Genomic DNA, 15,449 nt, shown 5'->3' on the forward strand with positions numbered 1-15,449 from the left:
AGCTGGCCCTACTCAAGGAACACCCATTGCCCCAATTAGGGACCCTGACAAATGGGCCTGACTGGATTTCAGACTTGATACAGACCAGCAACTGCTACTCCTCTCCCTTTCCTCCCCTATTTGAATAGAAATGTCTATTGGGGTTATATTGTACTTGTCTCAACATCTTATGCTGGGTGTATCTTTTAAGCTTGTAGATCTGCATCAAGAGAAACATAGCTCCTCCTAACAAGTGATAGACTCTAATCCTTCCCACTCTTTTTTTTTTTTTTTTTTTTTATTCATGAAAGACACACAGAGAGAGAGGCAGAGATACAGGCAGAGGGAGAAGCAGGCTCCATGCAGGGAGCCTGATGTGGGACTTGATCCCGGGACTCTAGGATCACGCCCTGGGCCAAAGGCAGGGGCTAAACCGCCGAGTCACCCAGGGATTCCCCTTCCCACTCCTTTTTGAGTTGGGTCTGGCTTTGTGTTTTGACTAAGAATGCAGCCAAAAAGAAATGACTCAAGAAGCCATTAACTTCCCCTCTAGACCTCTTGGAACACTACTGTGACTATGTAAAAAGCCCAAGTTATTCCTAGAAGAAAGCCCATGTGGAAGAGAGGCAATTGTTGCCACCCCATGACAGCCCCAGATAATTGCCAGATACTTGAGTTGAGGACATCTTAAACCATCCAGTCCAGTCAAGCTGCCAGAAAACTAAAGAGACAGAAGTGATTCCAGGCAATAGCATCCAAAAACAAACTACCCAACTTAGGCCAGATCAAATAACAGTATAGTGAGCAAATAATTGTTTTAAGCTACTAACTTTTGGGACTGTTTGTTACACAGCAATAGGGAACTGAGACTATGATAAATAAAATAACAATGCATCTTAATCTGATGAAATATAATCAGCAGCTCAATACATGCTTTTTTAAAAATATCAACTTGGGGAAAACAGAGTATAAACTTACACAGTTGACATGACCATAAAACACCAAAGACCACCAGTTACTACTACTATGTCCCAGACAAATGCTGAAGGAAAGTTTGCAATGTTAGACTATCACAGAAGAAATCCTCAAGATTCTTTCCTAGTGCTATCCAATCTCTAGGCACAAATGCTAAATGGATAAGGGAGGAGTGACATCAACTAACTAGATGAAAACAAAATAGATAATATCCTTGAATTATAGGTAATTTTTTAATGATGAGGTTTTCAATCTCTAACTCCAACTAAACTCTTAGGATACCACTGGTATTAATGTAATTTAAGTATCATAAATAAGAATGGTGAATTGTAGCCCATTTTTAGAGATTATTCTAAAAGAGTAGGATTTTTGAGGCCCAAAATAAAAGAATAGTTAGTTTATTAAGGAGGAAGCCTTTGTAGTGTCAAAGCACTAGAATTCAGACAAGCTGGGTCAGGTCTAGCAGGGTGACATAGGGCAAACCACTTGTTTGGCCGTGATTTCTCAACTTTGACCTGCCAAACACATACTACATGAACTTTTATTCAATGAGTAAGTCTTGGGGAAAAGAGCATAGGGAATGTAATCGATCATATTATAATAGTGTTGCATGGTGACAGATGATAGCTACACTTGCAATGAGCATAGTACAACACACAGACTTGTGGAATCCCTATGTTGTACACCTGAAACTAATGTTAACATTGTGTGTCGACTATACATCGATTAAGAAAAATGAACTTCACGAAATTAATAAGCTAAGAATATAGTTAACTGTAATTAAATGCAATTTCTTAAATTACTATTAATACTACTTATAATCTAATTAAAGCCACCATGCATTGAGTACTTATTACAAGCTAAGTATATGTTCATCTAATCCAATTAACAACCCTATAGAGAAGGTCCTATAATCCTATTTTACAGAATAGTAAACAGATGTATGGAGAAGCTAAGTAACATTCCAATATCTTACAGCTATTACTGACAAAGCCAGGATCAAATGCAGGGTTTTTTTTTTAAACTCTTGAGCAGAAACTTGTATGAGAACCTCAAGTCTAAAGTCTCAAAACAAAACAAGAATTTGGTGTCAGAAATGCAATCAACAAGCAAATAGAGCGTCATCAGCAACAGACCAGGAATAAGATTTAAATTCTAGTACCAATTCTGTACCAACACCTGGATATAAGATAATGAGCAAGTCAGCAATGAAAATTAAATAGTTTTTAATCAAGAAGAAATTAAGATATTTCACATTTGGCAATCATCCTATCTCTGGGCTTTTTTTCATTCATAGAATGGGATCTGAGGGGATCCCTGGGTGGCTCAGCGGTTTGGCGCCTGCCTTTGGCCTAGGGCGCGATCCTAGAGTCCTAAGATCGAGTCCCAGGATAGAGTCCCACGTCGGGTTCCCGGCATGGAGCCTGCTTCTCCTTCCTCCTGTGTCTCTGCCTCTCTATGTCTATCATAAATAAATAAATCTTTAAAAAAAAAAAAAAAAAAAGAATGAGCTCTGAATAAATCCATTATAAGATTTTCCTTTCCAAAGCTATGAAAGTTTGATTCTATTTTTAAACACTACATAAAATGTTATTTCCAAAATGAATTTTCCAGTCCAATCAATAAACATATTAATATGCTACAGCATATCAAAAGGTATGAAGGTTTTCTTATCACTTACTAATTTTTCTCTCATTTGAATAAACTGCACTCATTCTGGCACTTATTCATACTCTTACCCTGACTTATAAGAGCCCTACTATATTACTAATTTCTGATGGTTTTATTTTATTTTTATTTTACTGTATTTCTGTCTACATGTGAAATTAGTAACCTTAAGGATATATATTTCTTCAATATCTACTGAATAAATGAGTAAGTGAACAGAACAGGGGCATAAAATAATTAATACACATTGACAATGTGGAAACTAATTTTTCCTCCCTAGCTGTAAAGCCACATTATAACAATTCGAGGGGATTCTCAAAAACATCTACATAATACTCTATTTTTCAGATCACTACATATTTTCAGTTACTCCAAGTTTCTTGATGCACAATAAAAACTATTCAAATTTCATAAACTCTTTCACTGAGCCTATCACAACCACTAGAATCAAGCAGGGGCTCAAAAAAATGAATCCAGCAAATAATTTTACAACAGCTAGTAAAATCAAGTAAGCCATTACAGTTCCATTATCTAAGAAGATCATTCTCAGAAATTATTTTCATGACAGTTCAAATGAAGATGCTGGCAAAAGCGCTCCTAATATAAAAGGGGGAAAAAATGCTGAAGAACTTAAAAAGTAATAGAATCAAATAATTTTTTATCATTTCCTTCATTCTGCCTATGCTATGAGATGGGGTGTGAAGCGCCCCTGGTTGAACCTGTGGAGGCATTACAAGGCAGGCATGTCCGGACATTGGCTCCTCACACCTTGCCCTAGGCATCTCCTCCGTTGGGCCATTCCTGAATTGTAGCCTTTATAATGAACTGATAATCTGGTCATTCTAAAATGGCAGAGTAGTTACGTGGATCCTGAGCTCACCTGGTCCTTGAACTCAGCCATGTAACAAATCATTCTTAACACCAAGAAACCATTCTGAGATTAGAACAAACTACACAAATAGAGAGAGATAAGAGGCCACATCATGGAAGGTAAAGATAGAGAGACATGATTTGGGGGAGAAGAGGATCATGGTTTCGCAGAGGGAAGGCAGCCAGGTCATGGAGAAAGGTGAGAGAGAGGAGAAAGACAGAGAGAGGAGCACACAGGGGATCACACAAGGAAGACATTTCCCCAAAGCCACTGACTGGGAAAACGAGAGGAACTGATTTTTGTGAGTTTTTACAACCACAGGGAATAAACACTAAAATTTTAGAGGTCCACAGCACGGCAGGTGTGGAGCCCAGCAGGTGTTGCAGTGCTCCTGCTGAAAGAAGGAAGGCAGATAGGCCAGGGCAGACAGTATAATCTGAGGATACCCTAGGAGACACAGGGAGAGATGATCCCCCCTCTTCTTGGAGTTCGTGTAAAAGAAGTGACATGCCTCTCTGGCCAACAGGCTGGCAGTTGTCTGCCAACAAGCTGGCAGGTGCCATTACTCTCCCCCTACCATAAACTAACTTCAATGAGCACAATGAGTGCCAACAGTGGCATAAACCACTTATATCAAGCTCTGCTCCCGTGCTGCTTTTTTCGGGCATATGTGCCTGTGAACCAACACAGTGGGCCTCTCCACCAGGGGCTAGCACAGCCTACCCCCAATCCCACTCCTCAAAACACATAACACACCACATCTACAGACCATAGAATTCTGCAAAGCTTCAGCTTGAGTGGAAGTAACATCAGGTCTCTCTTAACAGGCAGACCAGAGCACAACTAGTTAAAACTTGCCACATTCTGGCCAACATCCAAACACTCCCCACTGCAGGCAAGGAGATACTCTGCAGAGGACTGACCAGAAGGAAACAGCAGGCAAAACACAGCAGCAGAGTGCACACGGCATACACCAGACACTTCCCTGAAATGCCAGGTCCTGAACAGTATATGACCTCTTCTTTATAAAGCTGATACTCTCAGTAACAGGATATATAACAGGCTTTCCTAACACACAGAAGACAGAAACCTAGACAAAACGCCGAGACAGAGGAATTCATCCTGAAAAAAAACAAGAAAAGGTCACAGCCAGAGATCTAACAAAACAGACATAAGTAAAATGCTTAATCCAGAATTTTTTTAAAGATTTTATTTGAGAGAGAGAGAGAGCAAGCGAGCTCGGAGGGGGGGAGGGGAAGGGGGAAAACAGACCACACAGACACAAACACACACAAACACACATACACACACATGCTGAGCGCAGAGCCCAATATGAGGCTTGATCCAGGACTCCGAGATCACGACCTGAGCGAAAGTCAGACGCTTAAATGACTGAGCCACTGAGGAACCCCTTGATCCAGAATTTAAAGCAACAATCATAAGGATACTAGCTGGGCTTGAGAAAAGCATAGAAGACACCAGGGAGTCCCTTACTGCAGAGACAAAAGGCCTAAAAACTAGTCAGGCTTAACTAAAAAACACTATAACCAAGATACAAAACCAAGTGAGTGTAATGGATGGAAGGATGCAGAGGATGGAAGAAGCAGGAAAATGAATAAGTGATATATAATGTAAAATAATGAAGCTAAAAAGAAGGAAAGAAAAATATTGGATCACAAGTGCAGACTTAGGCAACTCAGTGACTCCATCAAGCACAGTAGCATTCATATCATAGGATTCCCAGAAAAAGAGAGGAAAAATGTGGCAGAAGGGCTTTTTTTAATTGAAATTCAATTAATTAGGGACACCTGGGTGGTTCAGTGGTTAAGCATCTGCCTTTGGCTCAGGGCAAGATCCCAGAGTCCTGGGATTGAGTCCCACATCTGGCTCCCCACAAGAAGCCTGCTTCTCCCTCTGCCTAGGTCTCTGCCTCTCTGTCTCTCATGAATAAATAAATAAAATCTTTAAAAAATAAATACGTAAATTCAATTAACATTTAATGTATTATTGGTTTCAGAGATAGAGGTCAGTGATTCAGCAGTCTTATATGATACCCAGTACTCACTACATCAGGTGTCCTCCTTAATGTCCATCACCCAGTTACCCCATCCCCAAACTCCCCTCCCCTCCAGCAACCCTCAGTTTGTTTTCCATGACTAAGAGTCGTTTATGGTTTATCTCTCTCTCTGATTTCATCTTATTTTTTTCCTCTCTTCACCTATGATCCTCTGTTCTCTTAAATTCCACATATGAGTAAGATCATATAATTGTCTTATTCTGATTGAGTTATTTTACTTAGCATGATACCCTCTAGTTCCATCCATGTCATTGCAAATGGAAGATTTTATTTTTTGATGGCTCAGTAGTATTCTATCATATATATGCATACATATATGTATATGTATGTATATCTATCTATAGATAGATAGATAGATATAGATAGATAGATAGATATATACCCCACATCTTCTTTATCCATTCATGTGTCGATGGACACCTGGGCTCTTTCCATAGTTTGGCTATTCTGGACATTGCCACTATAAACATTGGGTTGCAGTTGCCCCTTTGGATCACTACATTTGTATCTTTGGGGTAAATACCCAGTAGTGCAATTGCTGGATCATAGGGTAGTTCTATTTTCAACTTTTTGAGGAATCTCCATACTGTTTTCCAGAGTGGCTGCACCAGCTTGCATTCCCACAACAGTGCAAGAGGGTTCCCCTTTCACTGCGTCCTCGCCAACATCTGTCCTTTCCTGACTTGTTAATTTTAGCCATTTTGACTGGTGGTTTTGATTTGTATTTTCCTGATGCCAAGTGACGTTTTTTCATGTGTCTATTGGCCATTTGTATGTCTTCTCTGGAGAAATATCTATTCATGTCTTCTGTCCATTTCTTGATTGGATTATTTGTTCTTTGGGTGTTGAATTTGATAAGTTCTTTACAGTTTTGGATACTAACCCTTTATCTGATAAGACATTTGCAAATATCTTCTTCCATCAGGCAGAAGGTTTGAAGAAATTATACCCGAAAATTTCCCTAATCGGGGAAAGGAAACAGGCATCCAAATTCAGGAGGTAGAGAGAACTCCCATCAAGATCAACATAAGCAGGTCAACACCACAACAAATGGGTTAAATTTGCAAAATACAGAAATAAAGAAAAAAAAATCCTAAAAGCAGCAAGAGAAAAGAAATCTCTAACTTGCAAGGGAAGACAGATTAAGGTTAGCAGCAGATCTCTCCACAGAAACTTGGCAGGCTAGAATAGAGTGGCATGATATATTTGACATGCTACATGGGAAAAATATGCAGCCAAAATACTCTATCCAGCAAGGCTGTCATTCAGAATAAGAGAGATAAAGTGTTACCCAGACAAACAAAAACTAAAGGAGTTTGTGACCACTAAACCAGTCCTGCGAGAAAAATTAAAAGGGACTCTTTGAGTGGGAGACAAAGACCAAAAACAACAGACTAGAAAGGAACAGAGAAAATCTCCAGAAACAACTTAACAGGAAACACAATGGTACTAAATTAATATCAATAATCACTCTGAATGTAAATGGACTAAATGGTCCAAAAGACATAGAGTATCAGAATGGATAAAAAACAAGGCCCAATTATATGCTGTCCACAAGAGACTCATTTTAGACCTAAAGACACCTGCACATTGAAACTGAGTTGAGGGAGAAACATTTATCATGCTAATGATGTCAAAAGAAAGCTGGAGTAGCCATCCTTCTATCACACAAACTAGGTTTTAAACCAAAGACTGTAACAAGAGATGAAGAAGGGAACAATATCATAATAAAGGGGTCTATCCAACAAGATCTAATAATTATAAATATTTATACCCATAATTTGAGAACACTCAAATACATAAAACAATGAACAAATATGAAGGAACTCATTGATAATAGAATAATAACGGGATTTTTTTTAACATCCCACTTACCCAATGAACAGATAATCTAAGCAGAAAACCAATGGCATTGAATGATACACTGGACCAGATGATCCTAATAGATATATTCGGAACACTTCATCCTAAAGCAGTATACAGATTCAAAATACACATGGGACATCTTCCGGAAGAGATCACACACTGGGTCACAAATCAGGCTTCAACAAGTACAGAAAGAATGAGATCATACCATGCATATTTTCCAACCACAATGCTATGAAATTTGAAGCCAACCGCAAGAAAAAAAAATTGGAAAGCACCAATAAATGGAAGTTAAAGAACATCCTACTAAAGAATGAATGGGTTAGCCAGGAAATTGAAGAAAAAAAAAAAATACATGTCAACAAATGAAAATGAAACCATGATAGTCCAAAACCTTTGAGATGCAGCAAAAGCAGTCATAAGAGGGAATTATATAGCGACACAGGTCTAGCTCAAGAAGCAAGAAAAATCTCAAATATATAGCATAATACCCCTACAAGAGCTAGAAAAAGAACAATAGATGAAGCCTAAAGCCAGCAGCAGAAGGGAAATAAAGATTAGAGCAGAAATAAATGATATAGAAACAAACAAACAGATCAATGTAACCAGGAGATGATTCATAGAAAGAATTAATAAAAGTGATAAACCCCTAGGCAGACTTATCAAAAAGAAAAAACGACCCAAATAAATAAAATCTCAATGGGGTGCCTGGGTGGCTCAGTCAGTTAAGCATCCAACTCTTAATTTCGGCTCAGTTCATGATCTCAGGGTCATGGAATCAAGCCCTGTGTCCATACTCAGAGTAGAGTCTACTTGAGATTCTCTCTCTCCTTCTCCCTCTGCATCTCCCCCTGCTTGTGCTCCCAATCTCTTTCTCTAAAATAAATAAAATCTTAAAAAATATAAAACCACAAATGAGAGAGGTCACAAACACCACCATAGAAATAAAACAATTACAAGAAAATATTATGAAAAATCATATGCCAACAACTTGGGTGAACTAGAAGAAATGGATAAATTCCTAGAAGCATATAAATTGAGCCAGGAAGAAATACGAAAATTAAACAGACCGATAACCAGCAAAAAAAAAAAATTTGAATCAGGGCAGCCTGGGTGGCACAGCAGCTTAGCACCATCTTCAGCCCAGGGCCAGATCCTGGAGACCCAGGATCGAGTCCCACATCAGGCTCCCTGCATGGAGCCTGCTCCTCCCTCTACCTGTGTCTATGTCTCTGTGTCTCTGCCTCTCTCTCGAGATCTCCCTCTCTCTCTCTCTCTGTGTGTGTCTCTCATGAATAAATGAGTAAAATCTTTTTAAAAAATTGAATCAGTAATCAAAATCTCCAAAAAACAAAAGTCCAGGACCAGAGAGCTTCCCAGGGGAATTCTACCAAATATTTTTTTTAATGTTTTGTTTTGTTTTTTTAATTTTTTATTTATTGATGATAGTCACAGAGAGAGAGAGAGAGAGAGAGAGAGAGAGAGGCAGAGACACAGTCAGAGGGAGAAGCAGGCTCCATGCACCGGGAGCCCGACGTGGGATTCGATCCCGGGTCTCCAGGATCGCGCCCTGGGCCAAAGGCAGGTGCCAAACCGCTGCGCCACCCAGGGATCCCCCAAATATTTAAAGAAGAGTTGATACCTATTCTTCTCAAATTCTTCCCAGTAATACAAATGGAAAGAAAACTTCCAAACTCATTCTACAAGGCCAGGACTACCTTGATTCTAAAACCAGACAACAACCCCACTTGTTAAATAAAAATTATTAAAATAATTATTCGCCAATATCATTGATGAACATGAATGCAAAAATTCTCAACAAATTGAATCCAACAATTTATCATTTATCACAATCAAGTGGGATTTATTCCTGGGCTGCAAGGGTGGTTTGATATTTGCAAATCAATCAATGTGATACATTGCAATAATAAAAGAAAGAGTAATAACTATATGATTCTGTCAATAGATTCAGAAAAAATATTTGACAAAATATAGCATCCTTTCCTAGTAAAAACTCTCCACAAAGTAGGGATAGATGGAATATGCCTCATCATCATAAAGGCCACACACAAAAGACCCACAGCAAAATACCATGCTCAGTGGGGAAAGACAGCTTTTCCGCTATGGTCAGGAACAAGACAAGGATATCCGCTCTTACCACTATTATTTAACATAGTACTGGAAGTCCTAGCCTCAGCAATCAGACAAAAAGAAAGAAAATGCATCCAAATCAGCAAGGAAAAAGTCAAATTTTCACTATTAACAAAAGACATGACATTCTATGTAGAAAACCCAAAGGATGCTACCAAAAAGATTGCTATAAGTGAAACACAAATTCAGAAAAGTTGCAAGAGACAAAATCAACTTACAGAAATCTGTGGCATTTCTACACACCAATAATGAAGCAGCAAAAAGAGAAACCAAGGAATCAGTCCCATGTACAACTACACCAAAAACCCTAAAATGACTAAGAATAAATCTAACCAAAGTGATAAGAGGTCTGTACTCCAAAAACTATGGAGTACTTCTGAAGGAAATTGAAGACACAAAAAATGGAAAAACATCCCAAACTTATAGATTGGAAGAACTACTTTTAAAATGCCTATGCTACCCAGAGCAATCTACACATTTAATGCAATCCCTATTAAAATACCACCAGCATTTTCCACAGAGCTAAAACAAATAAACCCAAAATTCGTATGGAACCACAAATGACCCCTAATAGCCAAAGCAATCTTAAAAAAGAAAAGCAAAACTGAAAGTCATCAGAATTCTGGACTCCGAGTTATAGAACAAAGCTGTAGTGATCAAGACACTACAGCATTGCCAGAAAAATAGACACATAGATGAATGGAACAGAATAGAAAACTGGACCTACAACTATATGATCAACTAATTGACAAAGCACGAAACAAGATCCAGTGGAACACAATCTCTTCAACAAATGATGTTGGGAAAACTGGACAGCTACAAGCCAAATAATGAATCTGGACCACTTTCTTACACCATACACAAAAATAAATTCCAAATGGATGAAAGACCTAAATGTGAGACATGAACCATCAAAATCCTAGGAGAACACATGCAGCAATCTCTTTGACAACTTCTTATCAGATACATCTCTAGAGGCAAGAGAAACAAAAGCAAAAATGAACTATTAGGACTTACCAAGATAAAAAGCTTCTGTACCAGGGAAGAAGTTCATCCACATAAAAAGCTTCTGTACAGCAAAGTAAACAGTCAACAAAACTAAAAGGCAACCTTCAGAATGGGAGAAGATATTTGCAAATGACATACCTTATATAAAGAGTTAGTGTCCAAAATCTATAAAGAACTCATAAAACACCCAAAAAAACAAATAATCCAGTCAAGAAACGGGAAGAAGACATGAATAGACATTTCTCCAAAGAACACATCCAGATGACTGACAGATACATGAAAAGATGCTCGACATCACTCATCATCAGAGTAATACAAATCAAAATTACAATAAGGGATTGATTACCTCACACCAGGCAGAATGGCTAAAATTAAACAACACAAGAAACAACAAATGTTGGAGAGGATATGGAGAAAGTGGAACGCTCTTGCACTGCTGGTGGGAATGCAAACTGGTGCAGCCAACTGTGGAAAACGGTATGGGGCTTCCTCAATAAGTTGAAAATAGGGACGCTTGAGTGGCTCAGCGGTTGAATGTCTGCCTTCAGCTCAGGGCGTGATCCTGGGATCCAGGATCCGGTCCTGCATCAGTCTCCCTGCAGGGAGCCTGTTTCTCCCTCTATGTCTCTGCTTTTCTCTGTGTGTCTCTCAAGAATAAATAAATAAATCTTAAAAAAAAAAAAAAAGTTAAAAATAGAACTACCCTATAACCAAGCAATTACACTACTATTTATATAAAGGATCCAAAAATATTGATTGCAAGGAACATATGCATGCCAATGTTTATATCAGCATTTTCAACAACAGCCAAGAGAAAGGAAGTGCCCAAATGTTCACTGACTGATTAATGGATAAAGAAGATGGGGTGCATATATACAATGGAATATTACTCAGCCATCAAAAAAATGAGATCTTGCCATTTGCAACAACATAGATGGAGCTAGAATGTATTATGCTAAGCAAAACAAGTCAGTCAGAGAAATACAAATACTATATGATTTCACTCATATGTGGAATTGAAGAAATGAAACATTACCATGGGGGGAAAAAAGAGACAGGCAAACCACAAAACAGAATCTTAACTACAGAGAATAAACTGAGGGTTGCTGGAGGGTAGGTGGGCAAGGGGATGGGTTAAATGGCAGATGGGTATTAAGGAGGACACTTGGGGTGTTGTACTTAAGTAATGAATCACAAAATTGTACTAATGAAACTAATTTGACACTCTATGTTAGCTGGAATTTAAATAAACTTTAAAAAGTCAAATAGGTTTGTTGTTGCTGCTTTTGTTTTTTTAGAGAGTGAGAGAGAGGAGAGCTGGAGGGACAAGGGAAGAGGGGAAGAGAAAATCTTAAGCAGGCTCCACACTGAGTGTGAGCCTGACGTGGGGCTCAATCCCACCACTCTGAGATCATGACCTGAGTGGAAGTCAAGACTCAGACGCTTAAGTGACTGAGTCACCTAAGTGCCCTAAAAATCAAATAGCTTTTAACCAAGAAGATATTAGGATGGTTGCCAAATGTGAAATAACATGTTTTGAAAATATGAAATTTTTCAATACTGAAAATTAAAACATCTGAAAAAAAAGATGATCACAAGTTATCAAAAAGATAAATCCAAGAACTTCTGTATGTAAGTAGAGAGGACCAGAAATGCTATTTCAAAAATCACACATAAAAGGAAACTGAAAAAAGAATAGCAATAGATATAAAGCTTCACTTTAGGAAGCAAGGCAGGTGGACACAAATGGAAAGATAAAGGGTCACACATGCAGTGCTGTGACAGTCACCAAAAACAGAGTAAGGCCATAAACAGGAACATGTGTACAGCCAAATGTTCTTTAGGCCTAAATTATCCATCCCTTGAAACATTTTGTGGACTTGAATAATCATCGCTCTCTGGGTACATCCACTTATAAGCAACAAAAAAGTTTTATAATTTTATGCCACAATGATTGAGTATTTAAAACTACTTCTGGGGGGATCCCTGGGTGGCGCAGCGGTTTAGTGCCTGCCTTTGGCCCAGGGCGTGATCCTGGAGACCTGGGATCGAATCCCACATCGGGCTCCCGGTGCATGGAGCCTGCTTCGCCCTCTGCCTGTGTCTCTGCCTCTCTCTCTCTCTCTCTCTCTCTCTCTCTGTGACTATCATAAATAAATTTAAAAAAAAAATAAAAAAAAAATTAAAAAAACTACTTCTGGGGACACGTGGGTGGCTCAGTGGTTGAGAGTCTGCCTTTGGTTCAGGGCGTGATCCCCGGATCTGTGATGGAGTCCCACATCGGGCTGCCTGCATGGAGCCTGCTTCTCCTCTGCCTGTGTCTCTGCTTCTCTCTCTGTGTCTCTCATGAATAAATTTAAAAATCTTAAAAAATAAATAATAAAACAAAACTACTTCTGGAGGGGCTCCTTGGTGACTCAGATGGTTAGGTGTTCAAGTCTTGATTTTGGTTCAGGTCACGATGTCAGCGTAGTGGGAATGAACCTCACAACAGGCTCTACTGAGTTTGAAGCCTGCTTAAGATTCTCCATCTCCCTCCCCACTCGTACATGCTCCATCTCTTTCTAAAAATGAGTAAGTCTTTAATTAAAACTACTTTTGGGAAAAAATTCAAAAAATAAAACCAGTTTTGGGTTTAGAATTACTACAACCACCATACATATGGCAGAAAAATCAAACTGTCATGGCAACATCAGATGTCACAAAAGAGCAGTCTAGGTTAAGAAGAAAACAACGTCTTGCCTTAACAAGAGAATCGGCTATGTAAAATGAGCCACAAAATGGAATGACCAACTAGAAAACAGGCCAATTGTCATACGCTGAATAAATGACACCAATGAATTACCTGAATTAGGAAAAGCTAACAGGTTCATACTGTCATGCCTTCAAAATATTTTAAAAGTAATACCTATTTGGCAAGTCATGAAATGTGTGTTCAGAATGTCTGTATGATTTAAGAATAATCTGATTTTCCACAACATGGAATGATGGAATACCAACTACTAAGTGCATGCGGGAGTGAGGAAGGCATGCTCCTTAACGTGCAATCATACGGCCTCTAAAAGCCTGTAAGTTCCGGGCTGGTTACAGAGTTTTCTTAAAGGACACTAGTTAGCAAAGAAATAGCAGACTGAGTCCCTTCTACATTCCCACACAGGGTATCAAGTTGTCGAAAACCAGGATCATTTAATTATAATAATCCTTAACGAAATTAAAAGGCCAATAATAAAAAAAAAAAAAGGATATTTTCCCCTTCTAGGATCTTTTTTTTTTTTTTTTTTTTTTTTTTTTTTTAAGTAATTTCTACGCCCAACATGGGGCTTGACCTCACAACAGCGAGATCAGGAGTAGCACGCTCCACGGATGGACTGAGCCAACCAGGGGCCACCCCCTGCCCGGATTCTTAATAAGAGACAAAACCAGGAGTAATGAGATGTAAACTCAGAGGTGACACGTGTGTAACCACAAGATAAAGTTAAGTCTTTCATTTTGCGTGACTACACATGAAAGCTACTATTGCACGTATCCAGGAAAAAATTAATACACTTCACCCAACAGTTGGCAACAAATCACACGTGGAAGCGGCTGAGCTCACCAAGACGCCTGCACCGTCACTCTTCCCGGAGACGCTGCGCGCTGGTGGCAGCACAGGTCACGCGCGCCTTCACCTGCCTCGCCGCCCCCCGCCCCCGCCGCCGCCGCCGCCGCCGCCGGCCCCCACCAAGCGGGTGACAGGCGCCCACGGAGGAGGACAGCTCTGCGGGAACCGCCGCGGGCGCGGGCGCGGGCGCCCCCCCGCCGGTCACCGTCCTCGGAGCCCTCCGGTGGGAAGGCGGCCGTCCACGTGCACCTTTGTGTCCAGGTGTGTTTATATTTGACTTCTGCCTGGCTACCGGGCCCCTCACGCCTCGGCCAGGCGGGCGAGGGGGGAGAGCAGCGCCGCTGGTGGCATGTGGGCGCAACACAAGTTTAAAAAATAAAAACATAACCTTTTTTTTTTTTTTTTTTTTTTTTTTTTAACTGCAGGGTAGTGGGTGCCCCGGCCGGCCTGCCGTCACCTCACGCACGCCCGGCCGCCGCCGCCCCTGCCCGTCGGGGGACGGCTCCGCCTGCCCGGGCGCCGCTCGCCTCGCCGCCGAGACTCGGGCGAGGGCACGACCCGGCCGGGCGGGAAGGGGGCGCGGGCGCGGCGGGGGAGCGAGCGCAGGGCCCCGGCCGCCGCCCCCGAGCCGGGCGGCGCGAGGCCCGGGCGCGACCCGAGGCGGCTGCGGCGGCCCCGGCCCGGCCCGGGCGGCTGAGGGGCGCCGCGGAACTTGCCGTTCTCCCGGACAACGACGCGTCGCGGCCGCGGGGCCCGCGGGGCCCGCACGCTCACCTTGAAGGGGTTGTTGAGATCCGGGTCCGCAAACGGGTTACTGTCGAAATCCGACATCGCGCTCGCGCTCGGCGTCAGCCACCGGACCCAGGCGCAGACCGGGAGACGAGGCGAGGCCGCCGCCCCCCTGCGCGCTCACGTCGCCGCCGCCGCCGCCGCCGCCGCCGAGCAGATCCGGGTGCAGCTCTCGGGGCCACCCAGCCGGCCGCGCCACTGAGCATGCCCGGTGCCACGGGCTCCCGGCCGGCGGCGCCGCTCCCGTCCGCGGTCGCGCTCTTCCGGGCCGGGATCCACGTTCCGGGCTTTGGCTTCGACCGCAGGGACCAGGGGCGGAGGGAGCCGGGAGCGGCGGGCCGGGCTGAGCCCCCGCGTGCGGCTGGACTCCATCCCACCGCCAGCCGCTGCACGCTGGCTCCCTGAGGTCCAACGTGACGGGGGGGCACCTGTGAGCGGGGAGGACGCGCGCGGACCCCGCCTCC

At 41.8% G+C, this 15,449-nt stretch overlaps 1 protein-coding gene across 3 annotated transcripts in view; it reads right to left on the reverse strand.

Annotated features, from left to right (window-relative positions):
• Positions 1-15,206, reverse strand: part of SCAMP1 (secretory carrier membrane protein 1) — a 120,769-nt gene extending 105,563 nt beyond the window's left edge. For 2 of the 3 annotated variants that reach the window (XM_025437242.3, XM_025437243.3), the window contains exon 1: positions 14,971-15,170. In XM_025437242.3, the coding sequence (XP_025293027.1) occupies positions 14,971-15,027 (57 nt within the window). In that variant the 5' untranslated portion in view covers positions 15,028-15,170. Of the gene's footprint in view, positions 1-14,970 lie in introns of all 3 variants that reach the window. The other variant, XM_025437241.3, reaches the window with a different exon arrangement.
• Positions 15,207-15,449: the final 243 nt, after the last annotated feature.

Source organism: Canis lupus, chromosome 3 (genome assembly GCF_003254725.2).
Source record: "Canis lupus dingo isolate Sandy chromosome 3, ASM325472v2, whole genome shotgun sequence".
NCBI lineage: Eukaryota > Metazoa > Chordata > Mammalia > Carnivora > Canidae > Canis > Canis lupus.